At 38.6% G+C, this 22,846-nt stretch overlaps 1 protein-coding gene across 2 annotated transcripts in view; it reads right to left on the minus strand.

Moving 5' to 3' along the window:
• Positions 1 to 344: 344 nt before the first annotated feature.
• BMPR2 (bone morphogenetic protein receptor type 2) overlaps positions 345 to 22,846 on the minus strand; it is a 189,626-nt gene continuing 167,124 nt past the window's right edge. For both annotated transcript variants that reach the window (XM_060152303.1, XM_060152302.1), the window contains exons 11-13: positions 8,135 to 8,307; positions 3,408 to 4,687; positions 345 to 2,108 (exon numbers count right to left, since the gene is read on the minus strand). In XM_060152303.1, the coding sequence (XP_060008286.1) occupies positions 1,858 to 2,108; positions 3,408 to 4,687; positions 8,135 to 8,307 (1,704 nt within the window). In that variant the 3' untranslated portion in view covers positions 345 to 1,857. The remainder of the gene's footprint in view (positions 2,109 to 3,407; positions 4,688 to 8,134; positions 8,308 to 22,846) is intronic.

Genomic DNA, 22,846 nt, shown 5'->3' on the forward strand with positions numbered 1-22,846 from the left:
TAAGATCACAGTAGATGGCAAACAAAAGAAGGCTTATATGCACAAGTCATAAATATTTTGGATAGCAAATTGGGAAATTTAGGCTGTCTTTAGCTAAATGATGTGGATAGAGGAATATGAGTGAGAAAATTTTGTTCAAGAGATAAAAACCTCAATCAGGAATTTGGGATTTGTGTTTTCCTCTCAGCTTTTTTATCTCCCAGAGAAATCTTAGAACTTAATTAATGTCTATTAAGTACTTGAGAATCTGGGGGAAAAAAAAGTGAGATCTTCACTGTTTGCAAATTGATAGAAAACGATTTGTGCTCATAAAAAAAGTCCCTTATTTGACATAAAGTGCTTTATTTAAAAAAACATGCAGAGATTGTTTTAGAGATGATTATCAGTAATGAAAGAAGCAAAGGAAGCTTTAAAAAAACAACATGATTTGAATATACATAATGTTATCACTAAAAGGTACATTCTAATATAATGTAAATAATAAATGCTCACATATCAAAGATGATATGAAAAACTGGCAAATGGAAAAATTATGAAAATAGGATTAGTGAAGAAACAGTTTTGAAAAGAGAGAGGTTAAGTCTCAGGCTGCTCAAAAATGATAGGTTTGGCAGCAATCCTTCCTTCCACAGGGATTTGGCATGCCAGTTGAATGATTTTTCCACACAGTGTTTTAGGTCATGGGAAGAGGAATCATTTTCAGATAAAGTTACCAGGCTTTGCTTGGGAAAAGAAAAAAAAAAGATACTACAGGTTCAAAACTATGAATTACTTTTGAAGTTATTTTAAACAGGATGTAATTTTATTTGAGTCAAACATGGCCTATTCAGAGAATGAAGGCTATAATACTATATTGTGTTAACCATCTATCTACTTAAAAATTCCATATAGGTATAGCTCTATAAGTTTTCTGATAAAAATGTGCTACTTAAATGAATATGGAACATGAACATACATATAAAAAATAAAATAAAATGGAAAACAGCTAATATTTGACTTGCTCATTGTTCTACGCTCTTACGAACTTCCAAAACCAGAACCAAATATGTTTATTAAAATGCCTGGAAGGAAATGTTTAGGATTTGGAAGGATAAAAGAAATGGCATTTCAAATTAGGTTTTGGTAGTTCCTTCTTTAGAGCCCTTTGAGACAATGTTTTTGCATTCTCCATAAGGAGAGAGAAAGCAAGAAATCAGGTAGCTGCTTTCTCTTGTGCAAAAATTCACTGTCAAAGAACTGACCTGCTGAAAGTATGGAGGATGGGGGAGGAAAATGTTCATATCTTGGAAGAATGCATATTCTGTTAGGAAGAGAACTTATGAGAAAGCTACTTGTGGCCTATAGACTATTGCACATTCAAACAAAACACAAGAGAAAAGAAAGTCCAACAGATAATGTGTTCAGGAACATATCAACATATAAACTAGCTTGTGCCCAGAAATAAAACACGGATACTAGACACCACTGCAGTCAAACCTGTATTAATTTGTTTCTGATTTAATGACCTTTAGAAACTGGTCCAAACTGATTATCAGCAATACATTGTTTTTGCTTTTTTTTCTTAAAAAAATATTTTGAGACCACTTTTGATACACACACATATAATTCTGTGGTCATAACAGACAAATATAACTTTAGCGAGACTAAACAAAAGTGCAAAACTTAAAAAAAACAAAATTAAAAAATATGGAAGCATAAGCTAAATTTTTCTGCATAGCTGAAATCTATTTAAAGCAAGTCCTTGTTGCAGGGGTGGGAGGGGGTACTGACAGGAGAATAAAGCAGTTTTTTTTAAAATGTCTTCTGCATGTTTAAATGATGCAAAAAATAATTTCACTCCATAGGCTTGGAAACATTTCACAGACAGTTCATTCCTATATCTTTTGACACCATGGTTGTGGCAGTGCCTCCTTCTGCAAGGTAAACAGCGGTGCTGGATTTGGAATGAACTGCCCTGTCTTTGCCATTGTTGTTGACCTCACAGTCCAGTGGTTCAGTGGAGATGACCCAGGTGGATGGGCGCCACCGTTTAAGAGAATAGGGAGTTTTCACACGTTTCTTGATTTTTTCACCAGATCCTGATTTGCCATCTTGTGTTGACTCACCTACTGAAAATAAAAGTGCAGAAAAATGAACTATATATAAAGAAACTATTAAAAAGTAATAAGTTAGGGTTGTAACTGGAAAAGAGATCAAACTAATGTCTACAGGAGGAGCTAATGGACATTTCTTGAAATTTATGATGCTAAACAATATTTTTCTAGGCAAACCTTAACCAACTTATTTTTGATACTCTGTAAGCCCAACGTTTTTATAACTGGTTGAATTCCACAGGGCAAGGAAGAAAATATAGAAAAACCACAAAAAGCAAAAACAGGAGAAAATTCCAAGTTCTCAATTGTATTCTCAAATCCTTTGGTTATTGGTAGCAAGCCTAACTTGGCAAAATGCATTTAATCATTCTACTTCATGATCAAAGTAGGCACCTGGAATATAATACTTTTCAGAAGAGTGACATAAACACTACAGTACAAATTTTCTAGTAATTTCCCATCTCAAACCTGACAAGACATTTTACTGATATGGAACCTTGCCATAAGGTATGTCAACTTTTTTATAATACAAGCCACTCAAGCAAGGGGCTAGATTCTACTGATTTTGGACAGCTGAATCCCTTTAGCCCATTTCTTAGTCCTTGACAACAACCATAAAACATGACTTAGTTGTTTTTTTTTTTATAAGTGCTATCGGTCTAAAAGAGAAATCATTTTGTACAATGATGACTGTTAAAGATTTTGGTGAGCTCTCCTGTCTTGTGTTACAGTCCCTCTAGGACCATAAACCAAGTATCAAGTTATTTGTTTAAGTTGCTAGAGGTCCCATAGTACAATGCTACAGGCATGTGGGAGACTCAACACACAACTCCTGAAAAAACTGACATTAAAAACCAAGAACAATTTTATAGTTTCTTTATAGTGACTTTTCTGAATTTTCTCTGGACTTTTAAGATTTATTAAGATTAGTCAGATAAAATCTAAATGTGTATATAATAGGTATAATATGCTCAACAAACTGTTTCAAAAGTTATACTGGTATCATTTTACTTGGATCTTTTAAACTGGTGAATACTTTATCTCAACTATTCACAGAAAGTATGTGAGTTGCATTATAAACCAGCAGCTACATAAGGCACATACTAAATTGGTAATTATTCTGATTATTGTGACACTGACTTTTTAATTATCAACAAAAAATTACTTTTTTCTTTACAATAGTCTAATTACTTTTGAAGTCCAATCAAATGCGGAAAAGTAAATACTGCTGTTGAAACACAATCTGTTTCTATCTAAGTAGTTACTTAAATGGTCCCAAAAGACAAGGAGAGATTATACAATCCCTCCACTTACACTGCAAACTGCTGTCATCAAGGACATTTGTGGCTGAAAGATCCAGAGAATTAGGCCTCTGTGCTCTTCTAGGCTTTGATGGTCCAGGGTCTGCTATTGTGCTTGGAACACCCTGTGTAAGAACATCTTGCTCTGAACATGGATTGCTGTTGTTGTTATTGGAATTAGTTCGGCCGCCTTCCAGTGGCCGTTCCCTCCTGTCCACAAGACGATCCAGAACACCTTCATCGTGGCCAGCCTGTTGCTCTCGTCTCAGTAAAGGTTCATGCTCATCAGGACTGGAATTAATATTCAGCCGGGTGTCCTCACCAATGAACTGATTCTGCAGCATTTCTTGGGCTCTATGTGCCACTGTGTTGGCTGTCTGGCCAGATGGTACTACCCCATTGGCATACTGGGTAGTGGCAGCATGGGAGTTAACGTTGTGGTTTCTACCTGCCACACCATTCATGGTGACTGTCACCACATGAGGTTCTGCAGCATTGATTGTATTCATCTTGGCAACTCCAGTTTCTACTTGTTTCAAGTTTGATTTGTGCTTGCTGCCAAATTTCAGCCGGGGCTCCTTTGTTGAATTTTTGGTGTTTAAAGGCAAACTAGTAGGTCTCTTAGGAAGGTTCTGTTGCTTGGGGAGAGGATAGATCTGAGCAGGTGGGACATCAGGAATTAAACATGCTTGGCCATTTGCAGCCTGTGTGAAGTCCTGCTGCCCAGTCACTTCCACCGCAAGCTTTATGAGGGGGTAAAGCAAGCTAGAACTGGTACTGCTCAGGGGGTCTGGCGCACTGAACTGTTTAAGAGAATGCTCCATGAGATTCTCATCAGAACTTTCCTTGAGGTTTTTATCAACTTCTTTTGGGTCCAGCTTGTTGGTCTCCAAGTCTTCTTCTGTCAGTTGTAAGCAGACAGGGGTTGGCCCGATTGTCTGTGAAACATTTGTAGCATGCAGATTTGTTTCATCTGGGTATGGCATCTCAGATATAGTGGTCATGCCGGTGCTTGGAGTGAGGCCAGTGGTGTTTGTGGTTGTAGTGTTGGTAGACAGGCTGGTGACGCTTGTTTCAGGGCTGGGGATTCGAGCTTGTGCTTGCTGCCGTTCATAGTTAATCGAGTTTCGGTTCTTTTCCCCTATAGTCAAAGGAGTGCTGGACATCGAATGCTCAGAGGAAATATTCTTCACAATGCTGTCAGTGTGATGGATAGAGTCTTCAATGTATGAGGAAGAAGAATAATCTGGATAAGGGCCAATCTTTGGCACACGCCTATTGTGTGACAGGTTGCTTAAAGAAAGAAAAAAAGTGCCATGTTGAGAATACATTTATGACAAACTGACTCTCCAAGTTTAACACCTCTGATTTTAAAGTATGAACTGCTTTTTATTTTATTTCTAACCCACAGTATTCTAGAGATTATTTAAGAAAAAAAATTATAATCAAATATTAATCAAGTATCAACTAATAACTTGCTAAAGGCTAGTTTTATACTACTTAACCCTACCAAAAAACCTATGTCAACCTAGATATGATTTTTATAGATGTTCATTATTTTGGTTTATAAGAGTTATTATTTTTAAAGATCTCCCCTATAGTTTTGTAATATCAGCAAATATATCTTTATAAATTGTATATTTGCACAAGACATGAAGTTCTGTGAGAGGAGGAACCAAGGCATGTGTCTTTTGCATTTCCACCATTCTAGATACACAGTGGCTACTCAACAAATATATTACCAAATAAGTTCCAAATAGTAAAAAGAACACAAGCTTTTAGGTTATTCCAAAGTGTTCCATTAAATGGCATAGTCTAGCAAAGAAACATATCTTCCTAGGTAGACTGAGCCATATCAATGAAGGTCTTAGATATGGGCCTTAGAGCCTAGAGTACAAGACAGAATGTGACACTCAAATTAAAAAAAAAAAAAAAAAAAATCAAAGATTCAGGACTTCCCTGGTGGCGCAGTGGTTAAGAATCTGCCTGCCAATGCAGGGGACACGGGTTTGAGCCCTGGTCCAGGAAGATCCCACATGCCGTGGAGCAACTAAGCCCGCGCGTTGCAACTACTGAGCCTGCGTTCTAGAGCCCACGAGCCACAACTGAGCCCGTATGCCACAACGACTGAAGCCTGCGCACCTAGAGCCCATGCTCCGCAACAAGAGAAGCCACTGCAATGAGAAGCCCACGTACCACAAAGAGTAGCCCCTGCTGGCCGCAACTAGAGAAAGCCAGCACGCAGCAACGAAGACCCAAATATAAATAAATAAATAAATAAATAATCAAAGATTCAGAACTGCTCTCCAGTTACCAAGGGTTTTTCACTGTCACTATCACACCTTGGGAGTGATGGTTCTTGAGCATCATACTATAATATATTTATGTTTTAAAAATAAAAGCCAGGCCAAGATATGGAAGCAACCCAAGTGCCTATTGATAGGTGAACAGATATACTATATGATTTCACTTTTACACTGAATCTAAAAAACAAAACAAATGAACAAACAAAACTAAACAGAAACAGAGGTACCGATACAGAGAAGAAACAGGTAGTTGCCAGAGAAGAGGGGGTTGGAGGGAGGAAAGAAATAGGTGAGGGAGATGAAGAGGTATAAAATTCTAGTTGCATTATAAATGAGTCATGGGTATGAAATGCACACTGTGGGGGAATATAGTAAATAACTATGTAATAACTTTGTATGGTGATATACTGTAACTGGACATATCTTGGTGATCATTTTGAAATATACAGAAATACCAAATCACTATGTTGTGTAACAGGAACTAACATAGTGTTGTAGGTTGATTATATTTCAAAAACAAACTCATAGAAAAAGAGATCAGACTTGTGGCTACTAGAGGCAAAGGGTGGGGGTAGGCGGAACTGGATGAAGGCAGTCAAAAGGTCCAAACTTCCAGTTATAAGATAAGTAAGTACTAGGGATGTAATGTACATGATAAATATAATTAGCACTGCTGTATGTTATGTATGAAAGTTGTTAAGAGAGTAAATCCGAAGAGATCTCATCACAAAGGGAAAAAATTGTTTTTTTCCCTATTTCCTTAATTTTGTATTTATATGAGATGATGAATATTCACTAAATTTATTGTGATAATCATTTAATGATGTATGTGAGTCAAATCATTATGCTATTTATGTTAAACTTATATGGTGCTATATATCAATTATACCTCAATAAAACTGGAAGGAAAAATGAAATGAAACGAAATGAAATGAAATAAAATAAAATAAAAGTGAGGGAGAGTTTTAACTAAAACAATCAAGTATAAACATTGGGAACATTAATAGATACAAGTGTTAGAGCAGAAAAGCAGCAACTAAAGGAGAAGTGCTATGAAGAAAGACTGATGAAGTTATTATGAGGGGAATGACAGGAAGGGGAGGAAGAAAAAAGCTTTTGTACTGCACAAGACAAGGAAGTTATGGAGGGATGTAGGGTAAGATTCAATACAATGAAACCTAGAGTGGAATGAGTGTGGGATGAACCATGATTTGGAGGAAACTATTTAGAAGACATGAAAAGAAGCATGTAAAGGGTAGAGCTGAATAACATAGGAGGCAAAAATGGCCAAAGAAAGGAGGAGCATCAAAGTTTCTTCTTACCAGTCAAGAAAAGTTAAAAAACACTTAAAGTAAAACTAGCTGACTCTTAAGAGAGATGCAAATAGCATACTAAAGCACGTAGAAAATACAGAGATAAAGGGAGATGGAAGAGTAAGACTATCTTCAGGTGTGTGTAAAATGAGGAAATTTATATTTAGAATTGCTAGTCTCTACCTTCCTTGACTTCCTGATATAATGGGAATAAAGGTTTATATGCTGAAGGTAATTCAGTCTAAATGTAAGTAGTGTAAACCCAATTTTGGGCCTATAGTTCATAACACAAACCGTTCTCAGAAATTAGAACAACAGAAAATAGCAAAGAAAATGATTCAAGAATTGAGTTGTTTTTATCTCAATTTTCTCTGGTTACTCTTTCCTGGATGCCCTTCTGAAAACTTTTAACATAACATTTTAGATAAAATGACAAATTTTGGGGAAGACTTTATCCCCTAAACGTGTAACAAAGAAACACAGATTACACAGTCTGAAAGTTCCAAGTTTTAGGAATTTTTTAAGCCCTTTTATTTAGAACCAAAAATCATAGTTCTAATAGTTCTAAGAAATATCTCATGAAATAATGCTCATAATGGGATGAAAAGACCTTACAAATTGCTTTCTTGTAAATGTAGTAGCATTCTATAAAGAAAGAACATTGGATAGGAAGGCTGGAAACTTTAGTTTCCAGTGAAGCAGTGGTTAGATACATAGGCAAATTCATAGAGGTAAACAAACAAACAAACAAAATGCAGGGGAAAGAGAAATAATACCAACAAAGTATAATCAAGACAGTATAGTATGTAGAAGTGCTTATAAACTTTTGGAACTATGAAAATGTTTTTCCTTCATTACTGTAGGGAACTTGCAGCATTAACAGAGAAAGACTGATCTTTTACTATATCGTCAGATATACAAAAACACAGATTTCACCTTGCACTTATACCAAACAAAAACTTCAGTAAAAGAACAGGAATACTGAAAGAAAAATTATGACATTAGATTGTACAAGTTAATCACTGCACTTTTAGTCTGGTTTAATAGTATTTATTTCCTGTTCTCTGTTTGGTATCAGTTTTAAATACTGACAGAGGGATTCCAAACCTTCAGGGTCTTACCGCTCATTCTGCATAGCAGTAGACATTGGATTGACTGTTGGGCTCACAGATTTGTTTCTTTCCCATATCATCATAAGTTCAGCCATCCTCTCCTCAGCACACTGTGCGGTAAGCCGAGCCTCTGCATCCTGGTCCCAACAGTCTTCGATTGTCTCCTTGAGTGACCTCACTGCCTGTAATAAAGTACGTGGTCAAACAGTGTACCTTATCAAAAAATACTGAGATTTTTAGTGACATGAAGTGAAAGAAATCAGTTTTATTTAACCAATATTTTATATAACTATAATAAAATATCTTAGACTTCAGAGATTTGTAAAGGGGCATATTTCTCAAAAGGTGAGGAGCAAGTATGTAAGCAAACTTTAACTGGATTCATTGAAGAATTATCCACAATAGTAAGCAGTTGTAGTAAGTTACATGTTTCTTCAAGGCCACACATTTATGTCATTGTTGATCCACAGCACTGTTATTTCAATCGATAGCCACTAATTCCACTTCAAAAATGAGTTCTGAGTTTTATGAAATTTTGGCACTAGTCTGTCTTCAATCTCTAGGTGAACTTTTTCTCCTTTTCTCCTAGTAAGAGTGCTTCATTCAAACCGTAAATATTAAAGGCCTGGCATTTTCTTTGTATTTAAAAACTAGTTTCATTAGTAGTATCAAAAGCAGTCCCATTCTGTAGCATTCATATATATAAGCAATGAACAATAGTGTCCCATTTGGGGAAAGTTGGTATAAACTCCCTTTTAAAAAACAGATTTTAGGGACTTCCCTGGTGCTCCAGTGGTAAAGAATCCACCTTCCAATGCAGGGCACTCGGGTTCGATCCCTGGTCAGGGAACTAAGATCCCATATGGCGCGGGGCAACTAAGCCCACCTGCCACAGCTACTGAGCTCGCACCCCTCAATGAGAAAGCCCAAGTGCCACAAACTACAGAACCCACGTGGCGTGGAGCCTGTGTGGCACAACTAGAGAGAAAAAACCCACACGCCACAACTAGAGAGAAGCCTGCACACCACAACTAAGACCCCGTATACTGCAACTAAGACCCGATGCAGCCAAAAAAAACAGATTTTATGTACTTAAAGATACCTTTTAAAATATATATTATCACTTTATTAACATCGCACTCATGGTCAACAGCACTATACCTCATGCCCTAATGAAGCTCATCTACCACATGTTTTTCCTTCTTCATAAGGAATATCACAGCCTTCTTGTGCATAGGAACACTAGACAGTAGTTCAGCATTACACTTAAGGGCCATTTTAAACTGTGAAATCACCAACAAAATGCACAAAAATGTGAAAAATAAGGCACTAAATACATAGCAAAAAGGACACATGTTTACAGTACAAGAGATGAAGCAAAAAGGCCTTGTTAGACCTTCAGCTGGGAACATTACATCTGAACTCAAGTTTTTCACTGCTCTACACATATCTACAAATGACTGGGACAGTGTTCTGAGTGTTGATTTCAGGACTACAAATACACTTTAGCAAGTAGTTGAATTCCAAATATGAAATTCATGAATAATGAGGAAAGACTGTATATAATGGATTTAAAATGGACTTGGATTTGAAGATAATAAAAGAAACTCAAGAATCAATTATAACTAACTTTTTGTGACAAATATACCTCTAAAAACTAGTTATACATTTACCTTAGTGGATTTTAATATTGGTTTGAAAAAACGAACTGGTCCCAAGTTATGAAAAGAGGAATTTTTCTTTTTATTTTGAAATAATTTCAAACTTACTTTTCTTGTCCTTCATGATCTTGGCATTTTTGAAGATTATAGGCCAGTTACTTTTTAAAATGTTCCTCAACTTATCTGATGTTTCCTCATGATCAAAGTTTGCATCTTTGGCAGAAAATCACAGAAGAGATGCTGTGTTCTTCTCATTGAATCCTATCACGTGGTACACATTTTTGATTTGTCCCATTACTAGAGAAGTTAAGCTTGATCACATGACTGAGTTGGTGTCTGCCAGGTTTCTTCACTGTAAAGTTCCATTTTCCCTTTAATAATCAATCACCGTTTGGGGGGGAAGTACTCAAAGCCCTGTAAATATCCTGCCCTGCATTAAACTTTCCACCCACTAGTTTTATCATCTTTTGATGTTTCCTGGCTGAATCAATTATTTCTACGATGCTTGCCAGTAAGAAGACACTTAAAAAAATGATAGTAAATCCATAATAGGAATATAGACAAAGTGCACATAAACAATAAGTGCAAATACCTTAAAAATATGCTAGGGCTTCCCTGGTGGTGCAGTGGTTGGGAGTCCACCTGCCAATGCAGGGGACGCAGGTTCGAGCCCTGGTCCGAGAGGATCCTGCGTGCCGCGGAGCAGCTGGGCCCGTGCGCCACAGCTACTGGGCCTGCACTCTGGAGCCCGGGAGCCACAACTCCTGAAGCCCTCGTACCTGGAGCCCGTGCTCTACGGCGGGAGAGGCCGCCGCAGTGGGGGGCCCGCACACCGCAACGAAGAGTGGCCCCCGCTCGCCGCAACTAAAGGGGGCCCGCGTGCAGCAGCGAAGACCCAACATGGTCAAAAATAAAATTAATTAATTAATTTAAAAAATATATATGCTAGGGCTTCCCTGGTGGCACAGTGGTTGAGAGTCTGCCTGCCGATGCAGGGGACACGGGTTCGCGCCCCGGTCTGGGAAGATCCCACAGGTCGCGGAGCGGCTGGGCCCGTGAGCCATGGCCGCTGAGCCTGCGTGTCCGGAGCCTGTGCTCCGCAACAGGAGAGGCCACAACAGTGAGAGGCCCACGTACCTCAAAAAAAAAAAAATATATATATATATATATATATATATATATATATATATACTAAAATGCTCAACATGCTCAATTATTCACCACGTTGAGGTAGTACATACAATGTAGTGGTTAAGAATATTAGTTCCAGCTTTGTAGTATCAGTACCAGCTCAATTAAGATGCTGGCTTCAAATTGTGGCTCTACTATTTACTAGTTACAAATCAAAACAAGATCCATTTTTACCTACCACATTAACAACGATAAATAAAATTTTGTAACACAAAGTGTTAGTGATGGGAAAACAGGCTCCCAATATATATTATTATTGGGAGTGCCATCAGTTTGGAGGGTAATCTGGCAATAACAAACTTCAAATGTATTTATCCTTTGATCCAGCAATACTACTTCCAGGAATTTATTCCTCAACTACACTTTTACATTTGCAGAAAAATCCATGTATAAGATGTTCACTGCAGTTGTCATTTATAACTGCAAAAGCTGGAAACTACCTACATGCCCTCTAACAGCAATCTGCTAAAAATTTATGGTATAATGGATACTATGCAGCATTAAAAGAATTAGGAAGATGTATATGTTCCCAATTGCTAAGGAAAATAGGTTAAGTGGGTATAGTAATTCCCATTAGTATGTTAGAAAAGGATATAAAAACATATAGTCTTGTAATAAACAGACATTTCTGGAAGTCTACAGAAGGAATTTAACAGTGGTTGCTTCTCCGGAGGGGTTTTTGGATGTCTGAGGTGAGTGTAAGAGTTTTCACTGCATATTTTTTGTATTGCTAAAAGTAACTTTTTAAAAAATATATATTTATTTATTTGACCGTGGCTGGTCTTAGTTGCAGCACACGGGATGGCATCTTTGTTGCCTCGTTCGGGATCTTCGTTGTGGCATGCGGGATCTTTAGTTGCAGCATGTGGGATCTTTTTCAGTTGTGGCATGAGGCATCTTTAGTTCTGGCATGTGGGCTCTTAGTTGCAGCATGTGGGATCTAGTTTCCTGACCAGGGATTGAACCTGGGCCCCCTGCACTGGGAGCGTGGAGTCTTAACTGCTGGGCCACAAGGGAAGTCCCTACGTGGGCCTCTCACTGTTGTGGCCTCTCCTGTTGCGGAGCACAGGCTCCGGATGTGCAGGCCCAGTGGTCATGGCTCACGGGCCTAGCCACTCCGCGGCATGTGGGATCTTCCCAGGCCGGGGCACGAACCCGTGTCCCCTGCATCGGAAGGCAGACTCTCAACCACTGCGCCACCAGGGAAGCCCCTAAATGACTTTTTTTAAATGGGTAATGTATGTATTGATAATATGTCACTAAATTCAAAAGGTCAAAAAGGGAATACAATCTCCCTCCCATCCCTATCCACCAACCACACATTTTCCCTCTTTACAGGCAACAAATATCACCCATTTCTTGAGTATTCTTCCAGAGAAACTCTTGTTTTTTTTCAAGCACATATACACCACATACCCCCACATACAAATTTATAGCTTCATCCATGTTCTTAATTACTAAACATAAAGTGCAACACTGAAACATACACAATGAAATCTTTCTAAAGCAAAGATCTGGACACCTTTACATACAAAACTAAAAGTGACCCTTTCCTTTTCAAAAATAAAGCACTATCTATTTCACAGAGCCCCATTCACCAACTGCTTGCTGGCCCAGAAAAGCTCAGAAACACCGATATCCAAGTAGTCAGAAATTATACACTGAGTTTTCTATACCTTGAGGAAACAGAGACATTGAAGATGGATAAAATTTGTTATTTTTCATTATACAGTTGGGAAATAATTTGATAAAATTTTTTTTAAAAAAATGAGACCAAAAAAGGACAGTCATCAAGGCATTGTGTTGGATGATGAATAAGATCAGGTAAACAGAAGCACTGCTCCCTACCTCTAAGAAGTTTCCTTTTTTTTTTTTTTTTTTTTTTTTTTTTGCGGTACGCGGGCCTCTCACTGTTGTGGCCTCTCCTGTTGCGGAGCACAGGCTCCGGACACACAGGCTCAGTGGCCGTGGCTCACGGGCCCAGCCGCTCCGCGGCATGTGGGATCCTTGCAGACCAGGGCACGAACCCGTGTCCCCTGCATCAGCAGGTGGACTCTCAACCACTGCGCCACCAGGAAGCCCAGAAGTTTCCATTTTTAACACAGAGTCATTGTTGATAAATAACAGTAGTAAATAATTGATGAGTTCTAACTTTGTACTAGATTGTTTTAACTTATATAATTTTTATATGAAGTAAATACTATTATCACCTCCATTTTTCAGGTGCAAGAAAAGAGGCCCAGAGGAGAAATTAGGACACATGGCAAAGTTAAGATCAAAGGCCAGGCAGCATAGCTCCACAATTTATACATTATCCTACGCTGACTGACTCTAACCTATGCTGGTACAGGAAAGTTCCCAGTGGATAAATGGGTTCGGCTACAAAATTTGCAAGTTGATTTTTTTGAAGAAAATCTATTACAAGTTCCAAACAACGTTAAAATCATAGTTGGTAAGTCATTAACACAAGTAAAGACTTAGAAGTTACTAATAAGAAATTGGGAAAAGGAAAAATTAGAAAAATAACTGAGAATTCAAAGAGGGTGACTATAAGGAGGACTTTGAGGGTCTAAAAAACAATAATTTGGTTGGATAAAACTTCCAGAAATAGAGTAAAGCAATATTGAATATGCCAGAATAAGGGGAAAAGTCATTGAGAGAAGACTAATGAAATAAACAGTATTAAGTCACCAATGGGAAGTTAGGTCTTCAAACAAATACTGAGAACAGACTTGACAATTTAGATGAAATTTAGATGAAACAGAGAAATTCCTTCCAAGACACAAACTGCCATCAACTATACTCCAATAAAAAATTAAAAGAAGAAAAAATAAGACTGCCAAAGCTCACTCAAGAAGGGATAGATTACCTGAATATTTCCTATATCTATTAAGGAAGGTAAATTTGTATTTTAAAACTTTCCCACCAAGAAACACCAGGCCTGGATGGCTTTCTGAATGAATTCTACTAAACATGTAAGAAAAAATTAATGCCAAGTCTACACAAGTCTTCCAGAAAATCAAATAGGGGAGGATATTACCTAGTTCATTCTATGAGGACCTCAGTCAAAATGGCAGACGAAGGAACTTTGGGGGGCTTTCCTCCCAAGAAGCACCAATAACTTGGCAAATATTATCAAACTCAACTTTACTGAAACTCTGGAAGTTAGTCAAATATTACAGCAACCAACTAAAAATATAACTGGAAAAAGGAAGGCCACTGAAACGATAGGAGAACTCTGTGGTGAGGAGAACTCTCCCCTGCCCTGGAGTGCTGGCAGATATGAACACGGCTGTGCATGTTCCCAAGGTGGGTACCTGGTCCCAGAGGGAGAAGAGTGATCTTGTTTCAAAGGAATTATGCTGTTTTGACATGTCTCTGAGTTCCCTGAAGGACTGATTCAAGAGGTCTATCTTTGTTCTGCCTAACTCAGAATTCTCTCAGGACAGGGAAGTAGCTATGACTAAGTGGAGAACATTCCCTGAAAACACTGAAAGCCAAATGAACAAGTACTATAGCCTGGGGCAAAATATAATAGTTGAGGCACACAACAAAAATGCTGAAAGTCAGGGAGTAAAAGCTGGGTGGAGAAACTTTGGGGAATAAGGGCATTGAAAAGCTTCCAAATATACTGGGGAATCTAGAAAACCACACACAGGTCCAGGGCAGGATGCATGCTCAGAGAAGACTATAAGGTTTCATAACTGGCTGGCTCAGCCAGTAGGAAGTATTTAGGCTCAGCACTAGCAGGAAGTGAAGGCTAAGGCAGAATTGTAAAAGGCCTGGATAAGTGTTAACAGAGGGCCCTAACACAGAGTTAATCTCCAAAGACTTGGAGAATATTTTTCTTTTGTTTCCTTTTTGACCATAATGATATCCAAAACATACAATTTTAAACAAAAAATTACAAAGCATGGGAAGAAACAAGAAAGTATGCCCCATTCACAGAACAGAAGAAATGAACAGAAACTGTCCTCAGGAAATACAGACATTGGAGTTACTAGCAAAGACTTTAAATATGCTGAAAGAACTAAGGAAACCGTGGACAAAGAATTATAGGAAACCAGGAAAACAATGTCTCAACAAATGGAGAAGAGCAATAAAGAGATAGAAATTATAAAAAGGAATTAAAAAGACACTTGTGAGCTCAAAAGTACAAAAACGGAAATGAAAAATTCACCAGAGTGGTTTACAGCAGATCTGAGCAGAGAGAAAAAAGAATTACTAAACTTCAAGATAGGATACAAAAATTATGCAATCTGAGAAGCAGAAACAGAAAAAGAATGAAGAAAATGAACACAGCCTATAAAACTTGTGAGGCACAGTTAATCGCACCAAAATACACATTATGAGAGCCCCAGAAGAAGAGAAATTGGAGAAAGAATATTTGAAGAAATAATCGTCAATAACTTCCCAAATTTAATAAAAGAAATGAGTCTACACATCCAAGAAACTCAAGGAACTCAAAGCGGAGTTCCATACTGAGACACATTATAATCAAATTATAAAAAGCCAAAGATAAAGAGAGACTCATGAAGCAGCAAGAGAAGCAACTTGAAATGTATAAGGGATCCTCAAAAAAGGCAACAGTTAATCTCTCGTTAGAAACCATGGAAGTCAGAAGGCAATGGTATGACATTGTTTAAAGTGCTGAAAGAAAACAAGTGTTTTCTGTAGAATTCCCAAGAATTCTATATCAGGGAAAACTATCCTTCAATAGTGAAAGAGAAATTAGAATCCGCCTGCCAATGCAGGGGACAAGGGTTTGAGCCCTGGTCTGGGAAGATCCCACATGCCATGTAGCAACTAAGCCCGAGTGCCACAACTACTGAGCCTGCATGCTACAACTACTGAAGCCAACTCACCTACAGCCTGTGCTCCGCAACAAGAGAAGCCACTGTGATGAGAAGCCTGTGCAAGGAAGAGTAGCCCCTGCTCGCTGAAACTAGAGAAAGCCTGCACACAGCAATGAACACACAATGCAGCCAAAAATAAATAAATTTTTAAAAAAAGAAAGAAAGAAATGCTAAAGGGAGTCATTCAGGCTCAAGTGAAAGGACACTAGACAATAACTTGAAGCCATATAAAGAACTAAAGAACACTGGTAAAGTAACTATATAGGGGACTTCCCTGGTGGCACAGTGGTTAAGAATCCACCTGCCAATGGAGGGGACACGGGCTCAATCCCTGGTCAGGGAAGATCCCACATGCCATGGAGCAACGAAGTCCAGGCACCACAACTACTGAGCCTGCGCTCTAGAGCCCACAAGCCACAACAACTGAGCCTGCGTGCTGCAGCTACTGAAGCCCGGGTGCCTGGATCCTGTGCTCTGCAACAAGAGAAGCCACCACAGCAAGAAGCCTGCACACCACAACGAAGAGTAGCCCCTGCTCGCCGCAACTAGAGAAAAGCCCGCACACAGCAACGAAGACCCAAAGCACCCATAAATAAATAAATAAATAAAACAAATCAATTAATAAAAAAAAATTTTTTTTAAGTAACTACAGGGCTTCCCTGGTGGCGCAGTGGTTGAGAGTCTGCCTGCTGATGCAGGGGACACAGGTTTGTGCCCCGGCCTGTGAAGATCCCACATACCGCACAGTGGCTAGGCCCGTGAGCCAAGGCCGCTGAGCCTGCACGACCGGAGCCTGTGCTCCGCAACGGGAGAGGCCACAACAGTGAGAGGCCCGTGTACCGAAAAAAAAAAAAAAAAAAAAAGGGGGGGTATATTTCTCATTTTATAAAACTATGTATTTGCTATCTAACTCTAGTACTGGATTCTCATTGCATAGAAGCAACAGTTCTATTGACTGTAGCACATTAGATTTTAAATGGATTAATTGGAAGTGAACCAAATACTACTTATTTCTTACTCAGCAACCTCATCTAAATTGAAAGTAAAAAGTTTTCAGAAAAATATGCATATCCCGCAACGGTAGGATTGCTAAGAGATACTTCAGAAAAAGGAGTCCAATTTCACTGATGAAATAAAACAATTTAAGGCAGATGAAGTTGTATTTTACTAGATAAAATTTCACAATGAGACTTTTCTTTGAAGTGTACTGTACTATGAGGCTGGCACATCTAATGAATCCTGATAAAGGATTCAGCCTCTCACCTAACGTCAGGGACCTCTTAAAAATCTGTCCCAGTTCCCACAGCAGGGACTACAGATTGGTGGCAATCTTGAGCATATGAGCTTGGGAATAGGTCTTCAACTGTCTCATACCTGAAGATTTCAATCTCATTTGAAGCAGAAGCCTACCTTGTAGGTAATCTACTAACAAAGATGACCAATGGAAAAAATACTCAATCTAAATCTACCTGGAAACATATAAAATCTCTCTAGCTTTTGTCCAACATGCCACGACCCCTGGATCCAGAATGAAAATATACTAATCCTATCAAGACAACCTACAATTAAAATGTGAAAATATGTAGTAAAATGATGTATATTGCTTAATGAAAACTTTCTCATTTTTGTTCTTTAACTATAATCAAGAAATTACTTGTAGAGATTGGAACCAAGATGGTGGAGTAGAAGGACGTGCTCTCACTCCCTCTTGCGAGAACACCAGAATCACAACTAGCTGCTGGACAATCATTGACAGGAAGACACTGGAACTCACCACAAAAGATACCCCACAGCCAAAGACAAAGGAGAAGCCACAATGAGACAGTATGAGGGGTGCAATCACAGTAAAATCAAATCCCATAGCTGATGGGTGGCTGACTCACAGACGGGAGAACACTTATACCACAGAAGTCCACCCACTGGAGTGAAAGTCCTGAGCCCCCTGTCAGGCTTTCCAACCTGGGGTTCCGGCAACAGAAGGAGGAATTCCTAGAGAATCAGACTTTGAAGGCTACAGGGATTTGATTTGCAGGACTTCGACAGAACTGCGGGAAACAGAGACTCCACTCTTGGAAGGCACACACAAAGTAGTGTGCGCATCGGGACTCAGGGGAAGGAGCAGTGACCCCAGGGGAGACTGAACCACACCTACCTGCTAGTGTTGGAGGGTCTCCTGCAGAGGTGGGGGGTGGCTGTGGTTCACTGTGCAACAAGGAAACTGGCAGCAGAAGTTGTGTGAAGTACTGCTTGGTGTAAGCCCTCCCAGAGTCCGCCATTAGCCCCACCAAAGAGCCCGGGTAGGCTCCAGTGTTGGGTTGCCTCAGGCCAAACAACCAACAGAGAGGGAACCCAGCCCCACCCATCAGCAGTCAAGCAGATTAAAGTTATACTGAGCTCTGCCCACCAGAGCAACAGCCATCTCTACCCACCACCAGTCCCTCCCATCAGGAAACTTGCATAAGCCTCTTAAGTAGCCTCATCCACCAGAGGGCAGACAGCACAAGCCAGAAGAACTACAATCCTGCAGCCTGTGGAACAAAAACCACATTCACAGAAAGACAGACAAGATGAAAAGGCAGAGGGCTATGTACCAGATGAAGGAACAACATAAAACCCCAGAAAAAAACCTAAATGAAGTGCAGATAGGCAACGTTCCAGAAAAAGAATTCAGAATAATGATAGTAAAGTTGATCCAGGACCTCGGAAAAACAATGGAGGCAAAAACAGAGAAGATGCAAGAAAGGTTTAATAAAGCCATAGAAAAATTAAAGAACAAACAAACAGAGATGAACAATACAATAACTAAAATGAAAAATACACTAGAAGGAATCAAGAGCAGAATAACTGAGGCAGAAGAACGGATAAGTGACCTGAAAGACAGATGGTGGAATAAACTGCTGCGGAACAGAATAAAGAAAAAGAATGAAAAGAAATGAAGACAGCCTAAGAGACCTCTGGGACAACATTAAATGCACCAACATTCGCATTATATGGGTCCCAGAAGGAGAAGAGAGAGAGAAAGCACCCGAGAGAGTATCTGAAGAGATTAGAGTTGAAAACTTCCCCAACATGGGAAAGGAAATAGCCACCCAAGTCCAGGAGAGTCCCATACAGGATAAACCCAAGGAAAAACATGCTGAGACACATAGTAATAAAATTGGCAAAAATTAAATACAAAGAAAAATTATTGAAAGCAGCAAGGGAAAAATGACAAATAATATACAAGGGAGCTCCCATAAGGTTAACAGCTAATTTCTCAGCAGAAACTCTACAAGCCAGAAGGGAGTGGCATGATATACTTAAAGTGATGAAAGGGAAGACCCTACAACCAAGATTACTCTACCCGGCAAGGATCTCATTCAGATACGATGGAGAAATCAAAAGCTTTACACACAAGCAAAAGCTAAGAGAAAGCAGCACCACCAAACCAGCTCCAGAACAAATGCTAAAAGATCTTCTCTAAGTGGGACGCACAAGAGAAGAAAAGGACCTCCAAAAACAAACCCAAAACAATTAAGAAAATGGTAATAGGAACATACATATCGATAATTACCTTAAACGTGAATGGATTAAATGCTCCAACCAAAAGACACAGGCTTGCTGAATGGATACAAAGACAAGACCCATATATATGCTGTCTACAAGAGACCCACTTCACACTTAGGGACACATTCAGACTGAAAGTGACGGGATCAAAAAAGATAATCCATGCAAATGGAAATCAAAAGAAAGCTGGAATAGCAATACTAATATCAGATAAAATAGACTTTAGAATAAAGAATGTTACAAGAGACAAGGAAAGACACTACATAATGATCAAGGGATCAATCCAGGAAGAAGATATAACAAATATAAATATATATGCACCCAACATATGAGCACCTTAACACATAAGGCAAGTGTCAACAGCTATAAAAGAGGAAATCGACGGTAACACAATAATAGTGGGGGACTTTAATACCTCACTTATACCAATGGACAGATCATCCAAAATGAAAATAAATAAGGGAACAGAAGCTTTAAATGACACAATAGACCAGGTCGATTTAATTGATAATTATAGGACATTCCATCCAAAAACAGTAGATTACACTGTCTTCTCAAGTGCGCATGGAACATTCTCCAGGATAGATCACATCTTGGGTCACAAATCAAGCCTCAGTAAGTTTAAGAAAATTGAAATCACATCAAGCATCTTTTCTGACCATAATGCTATGAGATTAGAAATGAATTCAACAGAAAAAAAACGTAAAAACACAAACACATGGAGGCTAAACAATATGATACTAAATAACCACGAGATCACTAAAGAAATCAAAGAGGAATTAACAAATACCTGGAGACAAATGACAATGAAAACATGATGATCCAAAACCTATGGGATGCAGCGAAAGCAGTTCTAAGAGGGAAGTTTATAGCTATACAAGCCTACCTCAAGAAACAAGAAAAATCTCAAATAAACAATCTAACCTTACATCTAAAGGAACTAGAGAAAGAACAAACAAAACCCAAAGTTAGCAGAAGGAAAGAAATCATAACGATCTGAGCAGAAATAAATGAAATAGAAACAAAGAAAACAATAGCAAAGATCAATAAAACTAAAGGCTAGTTCTTTGAGAAGATAAACAAAATTGATAAACCATTAGCCAGACTCATCAAGAAAAAGAGGGAGAGGACTTAAAACTAGAAATGAAAAAGGAGAAGTTACAACAGACACCGCAGAAATACAAAGCATCCGAGGAGACTACTATAAGCAACTCTATGCCAATAAAATGGACAACCTGGAAGAAATGGACAAATCCTTAGAAAGGTATAACCTTCCAACACTGAATGAGGAAGAAATAGAAAATATAAACAGACCAATCACAAGTAATGAAATTGAAACTGTGATTTAAAATCTTCCAACAAACAAAAGCCCAGGACAAGATGGCTTCACAGGTGAATTCTATCAAACATTTAGAGAAGAGCTAACACCCATCCTTCATAAACTCTTCCAAAAAACTGCACAGGAAGGAACACTCCCAAACTCAATCTATGAGGCCACCATCACCCTGATACCAAAACCAGACAAAATACTACAAAAAAGAAAATTATAGAGCAATATCACTGATGAATATAAATGCAAAAATCCTCAACAAAATACTAGCAAACAGAATCCAACACCACATTAAAAGGATCATACACCATGATCAAGTGGGATTTATCCCAGGGATGCGAGGATTGTTCAATATATGCAAATCAGTCAATGTGATACATTGTGATACACCATATTAACAAATTGATACATCAGTCAATGTGATACACCATATTAACAAATTGAAGAATAAAAACCGTATAATCATCTCAATAGATGCAGAAAAATCTTTTGACAAAATTCAACATCATTTATGATAAAAACTCTCCAGAAAGTGGGCATAGAGGGAACCTACCTCAACATAATAAAAGCCATATATGACAAACCCACAGCAAACATCATTCTCAATGGTGAAAAACTGAAAGTATTTCCTCTAACATCAGGAAGAAGACAAGGATGTCCCCTCTCACCACTATTATTCAACATAGTTATGGAAGTCCTAGCCACGGGAATCAGAGAAGAAAAAGAAATGAAAGGAAAACAAATTGGAAAAGAAGAAGTAAAACTGTCACTGTTTGCAGATGACATGATACTGTACATAGAGAATCCTAAAGATGCCACCAGAAAACTACTAGAGCTAATCAATGAATTTGGTAAAGTTGTAGGATACAAAATTAATGAACAGAAATCTCTTGCATTCTTATACACTAATGATGAAAAATGTGAAAGAGAAATTAAGGAAACACTCCCATTTACCACTGCAACAAAAAGAATAAAATACCTAGGAATAAACCTACCCAGGGAGACAAAAGACCTGTATGCAGAAAACTATAAGACATTGTTGAGGGCTTCCCTGGTGGCGCACTGGTTGAGAGTCTGCCTGCCGATGCAGGGGACACGGGTTCGTGCCCTGGTCTGGGATGATCCCACATGCCGCGGAGCGGCTGGGCCCATGAGCCATGGCCGCTGAGGCTGCGAGTCCGGAGCCTGTGCTCCACAACAGGAGAGGCCACAACAGTGAGAGGCCCACGTACAGCAAAAAAAAAAAAAAAAAAAAAAAAAAGACACTGTTGAAAGAAATTAAAGATGATACCAACAAATGGCGAGATATACCATCCTCTTGGATTGGAAGAATCTCTATTGTGAAAATGACTATACTACCCAAAGCAATCTACAGATTCAATGAAATAGCCATCAAATTACCAATGGCATTTTTAACAGAACTAGAACAAAAAATCTTAAAATTTGTATGGAGACACAAAAGACCCCAAACAGCCAAAACAGTCTTGAGGAGAAAAAAATGGAGCTGGAGGAATTAGACTCCCTAACTTCAGAATATACTACAAAGCTACAGTAATCAAGACAATATGGTACTGGCAGAAAAACAGAAATATAGAGCGATGAAACAGGATAGAAAGCCCAGAGATAAACCCACGCACCTATGGTCAATTAATCTATGACAAAGGAGGCAAGGACATACAATGGAGAAAGGACAGTTTCTTCATTAAGTGGTGCTGGAAAAACTGGACAGCCACGTGTAAAAGAATGAAATTAGAACACTCCCTAACACCATACACAAAAAAAACCTCAAAATGGATTAGAGACCTAAAAGTAAGACTGGACACTATAAAACTCTTAGAGGAAAACATAGGAAGAACACTCTTTGACATAAATCAAAGGAAGATCTTTTTTGATCCACCTCCTAGAATAATGGAAATAAAAACAAAACTAAACAAATGGGACCTGATGAAACTTAAAAGCTTTTGCACAGCCAGGGAAACCATAAACAAGACAAAAAGGCAACCCTTAGAATGGGAGAAAATATTTGCAAACGAATCAACAGACAAAGGATTAATCTCCCAAATATATAAACAGCTCATGCAGCTCAATATTAAAACAACAAACAACCCAATCCAAAAATGGGCAGAAGACCTATATA

This window comes from Lagenorhynchus albirostris, chromosome 6 (assembly GCF_949774975.1).
Source record: "Lagenorhynchus albirostris chromosome 6, mLagAlb1.1, whole genome shotgun sequence".
In the NCBI taxonomy this organism is placed as follows: Eukaryota; Metazoa; Chordata; class Mammalia; order Artiodactyla; family Delphinidae; genus Lagenorhynchus; species Lagenorhynchus albirostris.